Source organism: Pleurodeles waltl, chromosome 2_2, assembly GCF_031143425.1.
Source record: "Pleurodeles waltl isolate 20211129_DDA chromosome 2_2, aPleWal1.hap1.20221129, whole genome shotgun sequence".
NCBI classification, from domain to species: domain Eukaryota; kingdom Metazoa; phylum Chordata; class Amphibia; order Caudata; family Salamandridae; genus Pleurodeles; species Pleurodeles waltl.
In genome coordinates, this window is record NC_090439.1 from 789,253,801 (window position 1) to 789,273,539 (window position 19,739).

The following is a 19,739-nucleotide window of genomic DNA, read 5'->3' on the forward strand; positions in this document are numbered from 1 at the left end:
CAACATACTACATAAGGAATGTGCAGGGAATGTACTCTGGAGTCACAATAAGGCTTCTGGGATGCCTTGATCTTGGGGAGGTGGCCCAAGCTGATGCATTCTTGAACTTGGATTTCAAAGATGTAATCATTCTAGAGCCCGGCATTTGTGTGGTTCTAGAGATCTATGACTGATAGGATCCCAGAATGCAAACAGAACTGTGGGTTCACTTAATGCTTGTGGAAGTTCTCCGTAAAGGCTGATAAGCTTTTGTCTTTGGCCTGAAGCATGAATGTTTCATTGTGTAGATGTTTACTAAATGTGTTCCGGGTGAGACATATTCAAATAACTTCAAGTATCAGGATTTTGTATTTTTTTTTTTTTTTAAACTTTATTTTGTATTTTCAACAGAGTAAGTCAACTTACTTTACAGCAGTGTAGTTGCATATATAAACAGGTATGCTACGCTGTCAGAGAGAAAACATTATTCCTGTGTACAGGGTGACTGCCTGAGGGCTGGTTTAAAATTGTAAGGTACATTTTTTATATCACATTTAGAATTATAGAAATACTACATCTTAACAGCAACCGTGAAGACCAGCCCTCACATCCAGCTCTCGCACCCCTTGATATAGGAAACATCTGAGGCATGCAGAGCAGGGGCATCTTAGAAGGCAGGCTTCGACTCCAGGTATGAAATCTTACAATGGTGCATCCCGAGGGTCCAATCTACCCTACTGTCCCATTCCCTATTTCCCCTTCAGCTTCTTCCTCTGTTCAGACTCCAATAAGTGAGCTTGGTAATGCCCCCCAAATATCTATTGGTTGGCTACATCCTGGGAGTAGTTCCTGGTAAGTGTCTGATTGTGTGCTGCTGTATGCCATGTCATTGTGCCATTCCTTAATCAATGGTAGCGGACCAATACATTGCAATCCTATGCTAAGCAGGCAATAAGGCTATCGCTACTAGTCGACGTATTTTGCTCCGCACCCCTCTGCCATATCCCAGTAGTGCCAGCAAAGGCACCAGCTCCATTGTTTCAGCCGTGATGACCTCAAGTTCCCAGGATACCGTCAGCCATAATTTCTGCAGTCTTGGACAATGTCAAGCCAAATGCACAAAGCCAGCCTATTTTTTTACCCCAAAGCGCACACAGCCTGCACTATTGTGCAACCCTATAGAATAAGTCTAGCCAGGGTATAATATACCTGATTAATGTATTTGAAGTGTCTCAGTCTATGCCTGCTGTTCAACTAAAGTGTCTTTATGACTGAGCAGCAATATTGCCATTGCTTATCACTAATGTTGACCCATAAATCCCTCTGTTTTAAACGATTTTGTAATTTGATGCATCTTATGCAGATATATATGGAGAAGTAGCTAACTGCAGTATTTACAGTCGCTGTTGCGCTGGTTTGTCATTGTGTATGAACTTACATGAATAAAAGTTTCCGGGGCGAAGCTTGTGAACTGGAGTCTTCCATCTTGTACTTGCAGCATTTATCTTAAGGTTAGCTTTAAGCTTTAAGAGTTATCTGCTATGTTAAAGGTTTACCCTTTTGACAATAATCACTGTGTGACTATGAATCTAGGGGGATGTGATTAATTGTTGATGTGTGAAGAACCAGCAATGGTGTTACCTGAATGCTTAGTCATGCTCATAAAGCAGTATTGTATTGTTTTGCACTTTCAAACCCATAGCTTGCCTTTCCCCTCAAAATTAAGCATACGGCTAGATTGTGGATCAATCAACACTGGATCTTTCCAGAGAGTCAACAACAATAGTGGAGGCATTGGCCAATAAAGAGGAATTTTGCATCCTGAACTCAGAGCTGGCAGATCAATGGCATGATAATAGCCTATGCTAGAAAGACACACTAGGAAAGCAGGAGCCTCGTCTAGGCGTGAGGTGACTGAACAAATGGGAGGACTCTCTTGCTCCCACGTTAGAATAATGAGATTTTACAATAGGGCAGTTTCAAGCCTTTTCCTGAACCATAGATCGTTTACTTATGCCCTCAAGAATTGTGTAAAAGTATTCCATACTATAAAATATTTGTCCCGATGGATCTTCATTAACAATTGTTCATCTATTATCAATTAGCAAGACCCAAAGGCTCAACTGGATCCAAGACTACTGGTCATGATACATAAGCAGCCGTTTTAAGAATTATTACTGGTTCTTCCCCCAGAAGGCCCTGTAAATTATGCATAATGTTTTAAATGTGACCCTATGTTCTACTAGAAGTAAGACTTCAATTTATGGTTTTTCGTTTTCAGTCAACTGCAATATCCGTCCGATTACGAATTCTTTGTTATGTCTCAAGCTGTTTATATGAAAATTCCAAGGAGGCGATATTGCAGTAATCTAAAGGTCAGAGGAAAAATGATCTTCTTAGTTTCACACGTTAGCTAGGGCTGATATTATTTTATGTGTCCATCAGAGTAAGAAACAAACAGAACAGAACCTAGCATGTGAGGAAAAGCAAGCAATGCAGGCAATCACATGCAAGCTATTCTAATTTATTAGATGAAGACAAACTGTTTTAAAAAAAATCAGAAAAATTATGATTCTAATCACTGTATGAGAGCCAGAAGTGAGAACAGGACCAACCCTCACTACAATTTGCAAGGTAGAGGTTTATTAGATACATAAAGGCTTTGAATGGCCAAATCTAGTTGGACTTAAAGCGCACACTGGATGCAATTTTCAAAGTGAATGTTGTCACTTGCACTCATCAACACTTAAAAAAAATAATAGGGATATCTTTCATTATGCAAGTGATAGTTGATAGTCTCAAAGTCGCCACTGGATCGTCTTTCTCGAGGGCACTAATCATGCATCTTTAGCCACGTAAAATAAAGGAGAACGATAGAGCATCAAACCGTATGGTTTGGAATCTGTAGCTCTGTAAAGTAGATCTCAGCATTAAAATCAGCCACCAAAATATCAGGCAATTTACAATCGCTTCAGAGGCATTATGGATCTGAATACAAGTTGCAGTATACAGGGCGGAATACCGCTCTGCCCAATTCTAACTACCCACACCAGATTTAACAATAGGTAAATCCGGCAAACATAAGTGATTTGGCACTAGCAGAAAATACGGACCGACCTCGTCCCTGGACTCCGCCCAACCCCTCGCTTATTTACCACCTGCTCAAAGCAGGTGATAAATTAAATCGTGAAACCCATGGAAAAGGGAAATCTGTGTAGAATTTCACCTGGAAAACCGAGCCCATAGGGTTATTCCCATAAGCCAGGAGATTACCTCATACTACCATAATAGGCAAGTTTAAGTCCAGAAATACTGTTTGGAATGTTAAATTCAGGCCACCCAGTATTGTTGCACTTAAATATGCCCTGCTCATAATCAGGACATATATGTCCTCCCAAACATAGTTCACTACATTTAGTCTTATAAAATACTATACTAGATAATAGACAGTTGAAAGTAGGCTGCGATCTGGACTCAATAGAGGTCCCAAAACATTTGTGGAGAACAGTCATTAATTTACAAAAACGTAAGTGAAAGGAACCAATGCGTTGCTTAGGAGGACGATGCAGCCTGCCCCACCCACTGCCCGTCAGTGCTGCCAAATATTACCAATGGTCTGGACCCACTACTAACATCATTTTTAATGTCTACTACATTGCTAAACTAATGTATTCTGCTGAAAATAGGCAGAAAGTGGCATTACGTGAAATTGTCACAAAAAAGTGCCAGGGTTAAATATTAAATGCTGGTGCAGAGCTCCGGCACGACTGACAAAAATTAAACTCTATGGGAGCCATGAATCAAAGGACTAATCATGAGAGTCTCAGCTACGGGAGGTTATACTAATTTGATTTAGTTTAGAAATGGTTGTGAAATTAAACCAAACTACTTGTATCCAGGTTTATAAATAGGAATTAGGTGTCTGAAGTGTGAAAGAGCTATCATAGACTGATAACTTCTGTGTTTTGCAAGAATTCTCAAAATGCATTTTTACAAAAATACGGATACTTACATATTTTTTAATTGTTTTCAACAATCTGTTATACTTACCTTATTTGATTTTCTAAAACCTCTATGTGCATTTGTTTCTCATTTAACAATTTCCTGAGTGCTTCCAGATCTTTTTGCTTCTCAATTACATCTTTATGCAATCTGTAATTTGTTTCCTCCAAGGTTTCACAAAAGGCCTATGAAAAAATGAAAAGTATTGTTGATATTACATTATACTCAGCGGCCAAGTGTACAGCTATGACATCGCTACATACTGCAGAAAAGTTTCTCCTGCTACCTTCAACAAGAGTCATAATTTCATGTTGCTCGTATTGTGCTGGATGTGTTTTGAAACTTAAGATCATCCTGTCAAGTCTAGTCATTTGCTTTTTGTCTGCAGGCCTTTCATAGACAGTAAACAAAATGTAATGAATATACATTTATACAATAACGCTCAAGGTAGGCAAAGATAAAGTGGGGAATTTGGTACAAAAAAATTAAACAAAGAAGACTCTTGTGATTTAGGTAAAGAGGTGGGAAGAATAGGGAATGTAGGACTGGGGTACGAAGGCCACAACTGAAGACAACATAAGATCAAAAGTAAAAACAGGCGATAAGCCCTTTATTGGAGCTGTGGCACTTTGGCCAGAATTGGAAAAAGTACTACGACAGAATTCGGAATGGAACGTTGAGAGTAAAACACTATGACCAGAAACAAGAATTAAACAAGCATTTGCAATGCAGTGGGTCTCGCGTTTGCTCGAGTTAGAGCTTTTAGCATTGTAAACTCCTAACCGGATTTTTCTTGCCACATAAATCGAAAATGAAAAGTAAAACAGTTTCACCTAACTAACGGGACTTTTCTTGCCATATAAACTGAAAAGTAGAAGTTTCAGATAAGCGAGCTGAAAGCCGCCATCAGCACAAAGCAGACACACAAAGGCAAATAAAAGTTCACTCAGTGCAACCTATCGGCAAAAGTGCAATTATCCATGTAACCGGCAAAAGTGCAATTACCTATGTAAGAGGATCGATGTTATACAAAGTACTCGACTACTGGCCACTGAGATCGCGCTGCTAATTAAAGAGAAAAAGTAGTCCAGAAACCGGACGGAAAACATCGAGCCTCGTATGGTTTCAGTAGTGGGTCAGTGCGCTCGAGGAGGGCTAAACACCGGAAAAGGCATGACACATGCATGTCTTTCACTAATAAAAGCAAGCAGATTTAAAAAGACAAGCCCACAAATCAATGAAAGTGAGTGACGTAACATGGGTGTGGTTAGAAGCCCAAAGACAGATTACAACACAGGACGGAGCGCTTTAAGCTCACCCCTACAAATGTGGCATTTGGGCTAGCACTGGAGCTGAGTAAGGCATTAAGGGCAGAACTGGAAATAGATAAGGCCAAAATTAAACATGGCCAGAGTTGGGGGTGAAATACTAGTGCCAGAGTAGGATTTAGGACACTGGGAAAGGATTATTAAACCTAGAGATGGGTTTAGGTTACTAAGACTTTAGATGGGCACTGGGATGTAGTGGGCATATGGGAACTAAGCTCAACTGAGCATGGGACACTAAGGCCAGAGGTAGGTGTAATTCCAGGCCAGAAATATGTGTACTACACTAGGGACTGGAAATGAGGAACTTTATCTAGAATTAGAGGTAACTTACTAAGGCCCTACTTGGACATAGCAGTTTGAACGCATGGCATTATAACCTGCTAAATTTCAACAGCATGCATTGTATGAGCAAAAAAGTAAAATGACTACCAGCTACCCCAGTTTGAAAATTGACTTTAGTGGTCCTTTGTGCTTAAAAAGCGGTCTGCAATCCGGCTGTTCAAAGCAACTTCAGAACTACCTTGCGTCTTTTTCTTTCCACCAAATACTTTGAATCAAGGTGAACTCTCAGCTCTCTATCATCATCAAAAATAGTAGTGTGACTAATGATGTGATTTATTTAGGCACCACTTCTGGCAAAGTCTCATCCCATTTTGCTTAAATAACACTCAGAGAAGCATTTCCTTTGAAGTATGCCTTTCAACTGGACTGCTTGCAAGAAATTCATACACATCTTTCGCTCTACTTTATCTTGCTGCATGCATCTGGGCACTCTGAGCATCATAGTTGTCAAAATATATGTAGCTCATTGGGACAATCTCACACGCTCATTTGACATCAATTTCTCATTTACATCTGCAATATAGAAATTATCATCAGGCACCTGGGTGGCTCAACTTTCACTAATTTAAACTTGAGGTAACCATCTGGATAAGGGATGATGTTATTTTGCTTAACTCTAACAAAACTAAGATCTTGGTGGGTGGAGGCTTCTCTGACATGGATACTGGACAGGGAACTAGGATGGAGGTGTGCTCTACAGCCTCCCCAACCCAAGCCAGAGAACTCTCTTCAGAATATAAACTTCTCTTTGAACAACTGCTCTCCCTCACCCAAAATTTCTACAGACACTTCCGTTTGTTTCTTCTACATGAAATGTTCCCCAAAGACAATTCAGTTTTTCTGGGTATTCCTTGTTATTTGAGAATGTGGGTATAATTTTAGCTGGGCTTCAATCACCACTCCTCCATTTCCTTGCATTGGAAGGCTTTGTTATTTGAACTCAGCTGGTCAAGCCCAGTATCAGGACACCACGACATCTTAATTAATTCATTAATTTGATGGAAGAACAATCAAATACACATTGAAATAGGTTAGAACAAGTTGTGCACAAACATGCAGTAGGGAAGTAAGGACATGGGGGTTGGGATGGAAATACCTTCTGCATATGGTGTCCTGTGACCAACTGCATATGGATACTAGTATCCTGACATTTTGGCCCTGGTGGCACGGTAAGTTATATCTGTGCACAGAGGCCCAAACCATATATTGACAATCCGAGGTCCAGGTCCAGCACCTGTCCTGTGACTAGGAGGGGCGCAACTGCTTTTTGCTATTTTATGTGCATGCTTTAATGGTTTTATAACTAAATAAAAACTAACTGATTGACTGGACTGGTTGATTGACTGGGGCCAGTGGGATCCAGTTTGGATGCTCTGGTTTAGCATGGCACAGGATGGAGTAGGGCAGCTTCCCTTAGACAGTGGAATTATACTGCCTGCGTTCCTGTCGAGATCTAGACAATGAACTACAGATCAAATTGCATGAGGGTCTGGTTAGCAAATGACTGAACTTTGTCGTTCGGTAGCTAGGTGGGGTAAGGGGTTGAACTGTTTCTGAGGTTTAAGTGAAGGAAGTTTTTTGACAGGACTTGCACTTTTGAATATCTTTTTTGCTGCTCCAGGAACACTGATGTTATTCAGGTGGAGAGAATCCACACTTTATTGTGCTCATGTTTCGGATACTCCTGCTTAGAACAAGCCCCATTGCTATTTGATATTAATCATCACTTTGCAGAAAGGTTTTATCTGAAGAGTAGCCTGAAAATCACATTTGAAAGAGAACCAAACTGAACTGGTTCTGAAACCTCAGAGGATCTATATTCCTTGCCTAGAAGACTAGAAGTAAAGTGACATCCAAATCACCCAGTCTTACAGTTGCAAATTATTCATGACCAAGGAAGGGAATGTGGAGAGTACTCAAAGGACTGCTTTGTGATCAAGGCTAGTGTCTGACAGCCAGTCTCCCTGAGGTGACAGTAAAGCAAATGAAGTTTACACTTTCTGCTAGATGACCTACGGGATACCTAAAATCTAGCTTTTCTGAGGTGGTGTCCTTCCATCACCTTTCCTCTCCAGTGCCCATGAGTGGAGGGTGTGAACAGTGCTGGATATTTGCAATGTGGCCTCCACAAAAAGGAAGAGCACTGAATCAGGTGGTATGAAACCTGGGCGAGGAGGGATTTAAGGGAGAGTAAGTATTGAGAAATGCCCCCAAATTGGGACACTATCATTCTAAACTCACCAGTTTAATTTATCTTACATACTGCTTACTACTAACTTCTCAGAAGTACCTATGAGAAATGAAACTCTACCCCAACCTGACTGGTCAGGATCTCAAATACTTGACATGCACTGGCACTTAACGTCAGTGGGCTGCCACCAAATACTAAGGTGCAGTAATATATAAACTAGTGTGCAATTCACATAATCGAAAACATCACATGCATCCATTGATAGATCCTGCTGTACTGCCTCCTAATAGTAAAGCTGCATGCTGCTAATTTCGTCAATACTAGGACTAAGCTTGATGGGTTGAAGGGTCCAAGGCACAGAATATGTATGTGGCTGTGAGATGAGGGTGGGAACATGGTGAACAGCCATAGATGCTCGGAAAGGGCTGTTTGGATATTTTTGAGTGCAGAGGATTTACAATACAATCCTAGTAATTGGAAACTGGAAGGATACTATTTTCTCCTTTCAGGTGGTAGTCGTTTTGATACAGTGCTCGTTTCTTGGCTTGCTTGTGTGAGGGATACTTACAGGCACTGTCAAAGGCCAAAACCAGTTGGGCATATCTTTACGGGTCATGGGTCGCTTTACTACCTCCATAATTAGTTACAATCTCTCTTTTTAAATAGATCTGTTGATGCATTTTCTTTTTTTTGTTTCTGGATATATCTAATTCCAACTATAGAGTTTCCTTCCCTGGTCCTGTTACAACAGGCCACTTTTCTTTCCGATGGGGGAAGATAATCTTTCTTCAGGATGTCTAAAGAATTCTATTGAAGAATCTCTTTAAATTCTATTGTTCTGAGACCATCCACCTTTCTCGTTAATGGATGGAGCACTTTCTTTAGAATTTATTTTAGCAGGCTACTGTGAAGTTTTAGTATTCTTTTCCAGATTTAGTTAATCCATCACTAACAGATGAGTTCTTTAAATGTATCTGTACTCTTGTATATTGGAAGACTATTATCGCCTATCAGGTTGTGACTCTAGCCTGTGCTTCAAAACTTAAGATACTTTCATAGAAAACAGGCTGGCTTGTAGCCCCTGGACAGTGAAGTGTTGACCTAGTGTCCCAGGGCACGTGGAGGATCACTGGAAGGAAGCTGTAGGTAGCTCTTCGATGAAAGTGCCCTTGAAATCCAAAGAATGGGGCTTGGAATAGAGAGATTAGATGGTCAGCACCGTAGAGCATGACTGCCATAGAACCTCTTAGGACAGAAGAAACCAGCAATGGACAGTGTAAAGCCAGAAGCAGGTGACAGACTGCTGGAGGCAATAAGGCTGTATGGTGGAGGAGTCTAGGGCTGAGACTGTTTAGCACTAGATATGGCAGAATCTTTGGGGTTCCATGACTGAAGCACGCCGAAGGCCACTGAACAAATACCATCAGCAATCAAGAATTGAGCTGGAGGAAAGATGGTAGGTAACCCGCTGATCAAGATATGGATTCGGCAAAAGTATGGGGTGGTAGTAGATGAGGAAAGGTTGCCAGGAAGGATATTAGGACGCAGCCAGGCACTGGGAGTAAATACTGAGCTAAAGAAGCAAGTCACAGAGCTGTTTGACTGAAACCTGTGGTTCTTACAGCAACCTTTTCTGAGGTACATTTCTATGCTCTGGGGATCTGCTGGTGTGCCAGGGCACACTTGGGTATGGAATAATATTTCACAAGTCATGGGATCCAGATGGACTGAATGAACTGCTGGATCAAGGGCACAATGTTTTTTTGTTTTTAAACAAAAAAAGGTTTTGCACGAACATAACAAAGGGAAAAAAAATATTAACTAAGCTGAACAGTTTAAAGTACAGTAGACACTAGGCTGTGGGATCAACCCTCTGGCATGCAAAATCAATAAAATTGTCAATACCGCATGGTGCATAATGAGTGCACAATCTAGGGCATCTAATGTGATGTGGATTACGTCTGGAAATTTAATGTTCCCTTAAGACAGTAGTGTCATCGGGTGGAATCTGTGCAGTTGATGGCATTATACTCTGTGTCAAGTGGCAATGAGCGGAAACACCCACCTCACTTTTAAAGAACCCTGTGGCATTTAATATCACCAGTTGCGATGGACTGTTTGCGGGAATCCAATCTAGTGAGAGATTGTGTAACTTTGTTGACGGTATGGTCATTTTATTTTTTTTCATTGTGCTCTTATTTATAAACTATATTTAAGTGCCAAAGATTTACTGTGTTATTTGCATTATTGCTCAAGTGAGAGCTTACTTTAAAGTTTTTCAACAGGAAGAGTGCGGAGTCAGAGCAGAACGGCTGAGCACAGCCTTTTCTGAAGATCATTGCACGCGGAGTGCAGCGAGTGCTGTGGCCAACCACAAGCACTTACGGAGGATCAGTGTTGACAGCAGTGTATTGAAGCCTTTGCACGAGATAAGCGGAGTTCTTTTCTCAGACGCATGTTTGGGTGCAAGCGTTTTCCCCGAGCTGTTCTGAATAATTAGAACACTGTTACTGGGTTCCACTATGGCAACTTCCTGATCCTTCTCTATAACACTGGAACTCTGCCGCTGATTGCCATCTCAACGTATCCTGTTAGTTCAGGAAGTGAAGTGGTACATATTCGGGCACTACTCCCCAGCCACGTTAAGCAATGGGCAGCTTTTATTTTTATATCTGTCATCACATAATGTGGAACTGCCAAAGTATTGATCTAAGCCTCAGCCAGTGCTACAGCCAGTACTTGTCAACCCTGATGGATAAACAAACATGATTTTCTTTTTTTACTTTTAGTATTTTTTCCTAACTGAGGTTAGTTTATTATGGTACTTTGTTATACTAGTTTTTTGGGTTAACTTATTGTGCTAGATTGTTATTTTAGATTGCTTTACAGGTGGGTTTTGACATGTCACACCATGCTCTGCTAAAAATTGAGGTGGTTGAGACATACTGAGAGGTGAGTGGTGTGACATTTTATTACCTTGGAAGAAATGGATACATTTGTTTGACTCCTATTTGGTTGCCATTTGAGGTGAAAAGTTTTCCCCCGCCAGGAAACAAGACATTCTTCTGCACAATTTTGGCATTTAAGGAAGAAACTTTTATGATAGTCTGGCACTGCTGAAGGGCAACCTAGAGATATTTTTGAGATGTGGTTATGATGCTTGGAAAATGGTTTGGAGCCTAAATAAATGTTGTAATGGAAAGAGAGACATTTTTTTTAATGAGAGCGCAAGCCAGTATTTTGTCTCTCTCAAGTCTCTAGCAAAAACATGTGAGTTTGCTGACTTGAATGAATCTCTCATCAGAGACCAATTTGTGCACTGCACCAATAATCCGAGAGTGTAGGATTGACATATTAGTCCTACCGGCAGGAAGGTGTCCTTCATGAAGGACACCTGGGCAGGAACCTTACTAAGGTCAGCATTAGAGAGTGCGACTGGTGGTCAGGTTTAGACAGGCAAGTGTAAAAAGTCTCTAAAGACTATATGCAATGTGCAAGTAATGACAAGTCCAGAATAGTAAGAACAGCCCCTTGGTCACCTGTTTCTGTTCCAGATGAGCCATGGATCAAGTTAGGATTAGATATAGTGGGACCATCTGAAGTGTGGCCACCTAATGAGAGATTTGTCATTGTACTAGTGGATTTTACTTCTAAATGGGTTACTGCCAGTTGTGTACACTCGATTACCCCCAAATCTGTTGTGGAATTTTTGAAGGATGTTGTTGCTTGTGAAGTGGTCCCTAAAACTATAATCACAGATAGCGGAGTTCAGTTTACCTCGCTATAGATGAGATTTTCTTATCAACCTAGCTATTTCTCATTTCCATACTGCTCTTTATGCTCCTCAAGCAATTAGCTTAGTCGAGAAGATAAACCAACTAGTAAGAGCAAGTGTACAAACTGCTGTGAAGGGCAAGTTACCGCTCAAGGTTGTTCTCAAGGAGAAGTTGTGGGCCCACAGAAATGCACAAAATACTGTGACGGGAATGTCTCCATTCCAATAGTTAAAAGGAAGATTAGCTGTATCCAAATTGAACCCATTACGGTTGGGTTTGAAGGGGTGAGAGATGCCTGACAAAGTAACGCCTAATTGGGACAAAATAACAAGCAACCAAGATAAATAAAAAAAAATGGTTTGATGTTAGACACTATGTACGCCAGAGATAATGGAAGGTGGTGATGTGCTGTATATCAAAAAACCCGTGTGGAGTCCCAAGGGGAACTTAAGTTTACAGAAGCAAGAAAAATTATAGAAGTAAGGAAAAATGTTGTAGTTCTGGAAGGACATTTGAAGCATGTCACTGTTGGCCAGATGCTCAAGTGACAGCTCTGCCTCATGGAGTATGCCTGGAAAAGTTTCTAAAAAGATTTCTGGAGAAAATGGGAGTATCAGGAAGGGAGTGCGGGACCGGAAACGTCCAGTGCGATTAGAGGATTTCGTGTTTTAGGAGTGAGTACAGATTAAGCTAACACTGTATCCCCATGGATGTGTATAGTTATTGAAAAATAGATTTCTCATTATTATTTAGATGACACTAATGATGTACTTACTTCAGCTTCGTATCCTCTTCTTAACTGTACTTACTAGTAGAATGTTAATTATTTACTTTTAGTTCCTTGTGTTTCCCTACAGTCCCCATTTTCGTTTCCTGTGTTCCCTTAGCTATTTTTATTATTTTCAAGAAAAAAAAGGAAAATGTCACTTACCCAGTGTACATCGGTTCGTGGCATGAGTCGCTGAAGATTCACATGCTTTGCACATCCTGCCATCTAGTGTTGGGCTCGGAGTGTTACAAGTTGTTTTTCTTCGAAGAAGTCTTTCGAGTCACGAGATCGAGGGACTCCTCCCCTTTCAGCTCCATTGCGCATGGGCATCGACTCCATCTTAGATTGTTTTCGCCGCAGAGGGTGAGGTAGGAGTTGTGTATTATAGTAATTGTGCCCATGCAATGGAGAAACATGTATGTACATACTGTAGTTTAAAGTGATATATGTACAAATTTACAAATGTTTAAGATCAACTTCGAAACAGCTACAGGCTCCCGGGGAGGCGGGTGGGCGCATGTGAATCTGGAGCGACTCATGCCACGAACAGATGTACACTGGGTAAGTGGCATTTTCCGTTCGATGGCATGTGTAGCTGCAGATACACATGCTTTGCATAGACTAGTAAGTAGTTATCTCCTCAAAAGCGGTGGTTCAGCCTGTAGGAGTTGAAGTTGTTTGAAACAAAGTTCGTAGTACTGCTTGTCCTACTGTGGCTTGTTGTGCTGTTAACACATCCACGCAGTAGTGCTTGGTAAACGTATGAGGCGTAGACCATGTGGCTGCCTTGCATATTTCATTCATTGGAATGTTTCCTAGAAAGGCCCTGGTAGCACCCTTCTTTCTAGTTGAGTGTGCCCTCTTTGTAATAGGCAGTTCTCTTTTTGCTTTGAGATAACAGGTTTGAATGCATTTAACTATCCATCTAGCAATGCCTTGTTTTGAAATTGGATTACCTGTATGAGGTTTTTGGAAAGCAACAAATAATTGTTTTGTTTTCCGAATTTGTTTTGTTCTGTCAATGTAGTACATTAACGCTCTTTTGATGTCTAATGTATGTAGTGCTCTCTCAGCTACATAATCTGGCTGTGGGAAGAACACTGGTAGTTCCACTGTTTGATTTAAGTGGAACGGTGATATGACTTTTGGTAACAATTTTGGATTTGTCCGTAGAACTACTTTATGTTTGTGTATTTGAATAAATGGTTCTTGAATGGTAAATGCTTGGATTTCACTGACTCTTCTTAAAGATGTGATGGCAATTAGAAATGCAACTTTCCATGTTAAATATTGCATTTCACATGAGTGCATGGGTTCAAATGGTGGCCCCATGAGTCGTGTTAAGACAATGTTGAGGTTCCATGAAGGAACTGGTGGTGTCCTTGGTGGTATAATTCTTTTTAGTCCTTCCATAAAGGCTTTTATGACTGGGATCCTAAACAGTGAAGTTGAGTGGGTAATTTGCAGGTAAGCTGAAATTGCGGTAAGATGTATCTTAATGGATGAAAAAGCTAGTTTTAACTTTTGCAAATGTAGCAAATAGCTTACTATGTCTGTAGCAGATGCGTGTAAGGGTTGAATTGGATTATTATGGCAATAATAAACAAACCTTTTCCACTTATCTTCCTTCTCCTGGATTACATTTGACAGCTAATGTTTCGCTGTTGGTATGATTAATGTGACCAACTTGTAAGAGCCAGTGTTACACACTGTTCATTTTCAAATCTGGTTTAGAGTTGCCTGCGTGCAGATTAGACATAAGTTGTTACAGCACTGCCTTTTGGAGTACAAATGTGAAAAATCCTTCAGAAAGGTGTCTTTTTTAAAAACAAGAATCACGTCCTGTCTATATAAAGTTTTCATTTTGCTCAGCTACTCAATTCCTTCTTCATCAAAAGCGTTCTTTTCTATATAAAGCAATCAGGCCTTCGTAGGGGTCTAAGTTCTGGCCTTGCTAAGTAATATACATGGTCATAACTGGCCTTGTGATCACTGAAGAGTAGATGAGATCTTCACACACCAGGTAAGTTAATATTTCTTTATTAAGTTTAAGAATATATGACAGCCTCGAACTTCCGTAATCCTTCCTCAGACCTCCGACTCCAACTGCCGCTATTACTCAAACCTCCACCCAACATTCTCCCATTCCATGGTTCCCCATTCGCCGGTTCCACCGCGCGAGGAATGAAGCAGAGGGCACGGGGAAACCTACACCCAACACATCTCTTCCCTTACAACGCTTTTCACAAAACGATAATGAAATAAATTGCATGAATAATTCATTAATGCACAACTATTAACTATTCACATGACAATTTAAAAAAATAGTAGGACAATAGTTCTACAATTGCATATTTAACACTACTTCCCAATGAGATCATTTGCATGTGGAATCATCAAGTTTCTTAGGTGGTTTGACAGTTCTGGTTGAACGTTTGCAAGAATGTGCAGGTGGATTGATTGCTTTGGAAGACTGATATCCAGAATGTTCAACATGCATTCTTTCATCCACACCCTGGTCATCTTCCACCTTGACAGTCTTAGTAAGAGATATTTTATCCTTGTTCCACCATTTGCCATTGTCTAGTCTAACAGCGCTGTCACCCACCTGAACAATTTTCTTCCCGCTACAGAATTTGGACTGACCTTTAACCGTAGTTCTCGGAGACCTTACCCTCACTATATCACCTTCCTTCCAATTAAACCTGCGGCGGTGATTTTCCTGTGAATTCTGTACATACTTTTGTTGCGCTACTGTTAGTTTCTCCATCTTTGATCGCTTGCGGTGGGCCAGTTGTGGAGCGGAAGCGAGGCCGGCGGAGTTTCTCCACATGTTGTTCTTGAGGACGAAGACAAAGCGCAAACTTCCGTAAAGTTTTCAGTAATGCTCTTTTTGCCTGGGCCGGATGCTTCAGGGGCGAGCACCAGGCCATGGTTTCCAGGCTTCATGAACTGCCACTCAAAGAGGCAGAGGAGGTAGCTATGATTCATCAACCTTCTACCCCCTACTTGCTATAGATGTGGTTGTGACTCCAGAGGCTACCGTGGAGGTGGTTCCACTCCTGACACCAATATCACAGGTAAGGATTATTCCTTTTTTGGAGGTGTTAATGGGGGGTAGAATTTGGCATTTTCTCACTGCATGGCAGACTATCACACAAAAGCCATTGGTGTTACAGACTGTTCCAGGGTTTCAGCTAGAGCTTTATGCTTTGCCAACAGAGCCCCCCCCCCCTTCATTTTCCCCTCGAAGATCACTCCTTCACAGAGGAGGAGATTTTGGCACTCCTGCAGAAAGTAACTGTAGTAGAGAATGTACCTCACCCTCGGGGGTTCGTGAGCACGATTTTCTAAGTACAAAAAAGGCGGCGGTTCTCAGCTTGTGTTGAACCTCAAACAGTTCAATTCTTGGACTGTATACTGGCATTTCGAAATGTAAGGCATACACTTGCTCAGGGAATCTTTTTTTTTTTTTAAAACACCAATTGATTGGCTCGGTTGGACCTCAAAGGTCTCTTTACCCGTTTTCGCACCCAACAGGTGGTTTCTTCAGTTTCAATGGGGGCATCATTGGTTCGAGTTCACCGCCTTGCCCTTCGCTCTATCCTCGGCGCCTTAGTACTTCACTCAGCTTCGGCATATGGTGGTTCGGTATTTGAGAGAACGGGGTGTGAGACTTATCATTTATCTCAACGATATCCTGATTATGGCTCAAGAGAGAAACGGTCCTTTGCTATCTCAAATGGACAGTGCAATTATTACAGGATCTCGGATTTATCATCAAAGCTGAGAAATCCAGCATGGTGCCATCCTAAATTATCAAGTTCTTAGGTTTCCACATGATTTGGTCAAAGCCGAGTTACTTCTCCCACTATCCAAATGAGCGTTGATCAAGAAAGAGTTGAGGAGAGCCCTTGTCTCTCCGACTATAACAAGGAGGGCGTTGGCCCAACTAGTGGGTCGTCTTGCGTCCTCAATTCAAGCTATATTTACAGGGCCTTTGCATTACAGAGCTCTTCAGAGATTGAAGATCTTGCGTATTCAGAAGTGTCTACAATATTCGGAACTGGTCTTGCTTTCGGAGGAAGCCAAGCCTGAGATCTCCTGGTGGCTCTCCCACATGAACAAGTGGAATGGCAGAGCAATTTCTGCCTCAGTTCTGGATGTAATAGTAGAGTCGGATGCCAGCCAGTGGGGCTGGGGAGCACATTGCCGTTCAGTGGAGACAGGGGGTCGTTGGTCACCAGGAGAGTTGAACTATCACATAATTTGCCTGGAGCTCTTGGCGGGAGCGTTTGCAATCAGATCGGTATCCCCACACAAGGTCCACAGTTGTATTCTCCTCCGGATGGGCAATATGTCCGCATTCAGGTATATAAATTGCCTGGAAGTTACTAGAGATCGCAAAGGATTTGTGGCATTATTGCTGCAACATCAAATTTCAATGATAACAGAATATACTATGGGTCGTTCCAATACAACGGCAGATTGGTATTCCTGCTTCCATTGGGAATTCAGTGATTGAAAGCTCAAACCGCAGATTTTCCAAGCACTTCAACAGCAGTGGGCACGATGTTTCACAGACTTGTTTGCTTCTCAGTTGAACAATCAACTACCGACTTATTTCAGTTGGAAGCAAAACCCTCATGCAGGAGGGAGGGGATGAGTTTCTACAACCCTGGTTAGGGGTCTTCTGTATGCATTTCCTCCATTCGCCATGATTCCGTGAGTTCTGGTCCAGTTATTTGTGCAATCGGTGGAAGTGAGCTTGGTGATTTCGTATTGGAGGGCGCAGCCTTGGTTACCGTCAGTGATGGTTCCATTGTGCGAATCTCGGTGCCAGGGTGCAGGGATATTTAGCAGATGATTCGGGCTGTCTGCACCCTCTGATTCGACAGGATCAGTTGTCACTGAAGGCGTGGAGCCTTTCAAGAGACTAAGACAAGTCCCTGGAGTTTCGGAATTAGCACTGTTTTTTTAATCACAATCATGGGCCCCCTCCACTCATAAAAGATATCAGCAGGCCTGGAGGAGGTGGCTATGTTGGTGAGGTGAAAGGAGTCTGGATCCTTTAGGATCAGAAATTCATGTCATAGCCAATTTTCTCTCTTATTCAGCCTCACAAAGTTTGGCTTACTGAACGAGTAATAATTGTTGTTCTGTAATTTCTGCAGGTCATCCCCATATTCAAAGTAAACTGGTGGGGAACACCCATTAATTTGTAAGCTTCTTAGGGGCATTTGTATGATTAAACCCCCTCAGCCGAAATATTCAACATTATGGGACGTTAATGTTGCACTTCAATTTATTAAGAACTGGCCTTGTAATGAGGATTGTTCACATAAGCAACTCTCAGCGAAACTTACTATGTTGCTTTGCTTACTCTCCTGTAGACGAGTTTCTTATGTCCAAGCCTTGGATTTAGCAGGTAGAGTATTTACTCTCTCAGGGGTATTGTTTTCCATTACAAGACATACAAAAGCCTGTTATGGCAGTAGCAAACACATCTTTTCCATTTACTTGCATAGCAGTGTCTAGTGGATGGTCTTCTAGCTTGTTTAATGACCTCCATACATTCTTGTGTGAGGTTTAAGTGTCAAAATTCTAGGATTTCAGGAGCCAAATTGCTAGATTCAGCGATGCTGGGTTTGGATTCTTGATTTGTTGTCTGTGCTGTGTCAACAGATCTGGTCTGTTGGGTAGTTTGACATGAGGCACTACTGACAGGTCTAGTAGTGTTGTATACCAAGGTTGTCTTGCCCATGTTGGTGCTATTAGTATAAGTTTGAGTTTGTTTTGACTTAATCTGTTTACTAGATATGGAAGAAAAGGGAGAGGGGGAAAAGCGTACGCAAATATCCCTGACCAATTCATCCATAGAGCATTGCCTTGAGACTGCTGGTGTGGGTACCTGGATGCGAAGTTTTGGCATTTTGGGTTCTCTTTTGTTGCAAATAGGTCTATTTGAGGTGTTCCCCAAATTTGGAAGTAAGAGTTTAGAATTTGGGGGTGAATCTCCCATTCGTGTACTTGTTGGTGATCCCGAGAGAGATTGTCTGCTAGCTGATTCTGGATCCCTGGAATAAACTGTGCTATTAGGCGAATGTGGTTGTGAATTGCCCATTGCCATATCTTTTGTGCTAGGAGACACAGCTGTGTCGAGTGTGTTCCCCCCTGTTTGTTTAGATAATACATTGTTGTCATGTTGTCTGTTTTGACAAGAATGTATTTGTGGATTATGATGGGTTGAAATGCTTTTAACGCTAGGAATACTGCTAACAATTCGAGGTGATTTATATGAAGCCTTTTTTGATGTACGTCCCATTGTCCTTGGATGCTGTGTTGATTGAGGTGTGCTCCCCACCCTGTCATGGAAGCATCTGTGGTTATCACGTATTGTGGCACTGGGTCTTGGAAAGGCCGCCCTTTGTTTAAATTTATACTGTTCCACCATTGAAGCGAGATGTATGTTTGGCGGTCTATCAACACCAGATCTAGAAGTTGACCCTGTGCATGTGACCATTGTGATGCTAGGCACTGTTGTAAGGGCCTCATGTGCAATCTTGCGTTTGGGACAATGGCTATGCATGAGGACATCATGCCTAGGAGTTTTAACACCATCTTTGCATGTATTTTTTGTGTTGGATACATGGCTCGTATGACTTTGTGAAAATTTTGAACCCTTTGTGGACTTGGAGTGGCAATCCCTTTTATTGTGTTGATTGTTGCTCCTAAGTATTGCTGTGTTTGGCACGGTAGAATGTGTGATTTTGTATAGTTGATGGAGAACCCTAGTTTGTAGAGGGTTTGTATGACATAATCTGTGTGGTGTGAACACCTTGTTAGGGAGTTGGTTTTGATTAGCCAATCGTCTAGGTAGGGGAACACGTGTATTTGCTGCCTTCTGATATGTGCAGCAACTACTGCTAGACATTTTGTAAAGACTCTCGGTGCAGTTGTTATACCAAACGGCAACACATTGAATTGGTAATGTATTCCCTTGAATACGAACCTTAGGTATTTCCTGTGCGAGGGATGTATTGGTATGTGGAAATACGCGTCTTTTAGATCTAAGGTTGTCATGTAGTCTTGCTGTCTCAACAGTGGTAACACGTCCTGTAGCGTGACCATGTGAAAATGTTCCGATTTGATGTAGGTGTTTAGTATTCTGAGATCTAAGATTGGTCTCAGTGTTTTGTCTTTCTTTGGTATTAGAAAGTACAGTGAGTAAACTCCTGTGTTTCTTTGTGGACCTGGTACAATTTCTATTGCGTCTTTTTGTAGTAATGCTTGAACTTCCAGATCTAGCAGGTCTAAATGCTGTTTTGACATCTTTTGTGCTTTTGGTGGGA

The 19,739-nt window shown here is 41.5% G+C and overlaps 1 protein-coding gene across 3 annotated transcripts in view; it reads right to left on the bottom strand.

The window, feature by feature from the left end:
• Positions 1-19,739, bottom strand: part of SNX16 (sorting nexin 16) — a 155,178-nt gene that overhangs the window by 34,166 nt on the left and 101,273 nt on the right. For all 3 annotated transcript variants that reach the window (XM_069220421.1, XM_069220419.1, XM_069220420.1), the window contains exon 6: positions 4,030-4,166. In XM_069220421.1, coding sequence (XP_069076522.1) covers positions 4,030-4,166 — 137 coding nt within the window. The remainder of the gene's footprint in view (positions 1-4,029; positions 4,167-19,739) is intronic.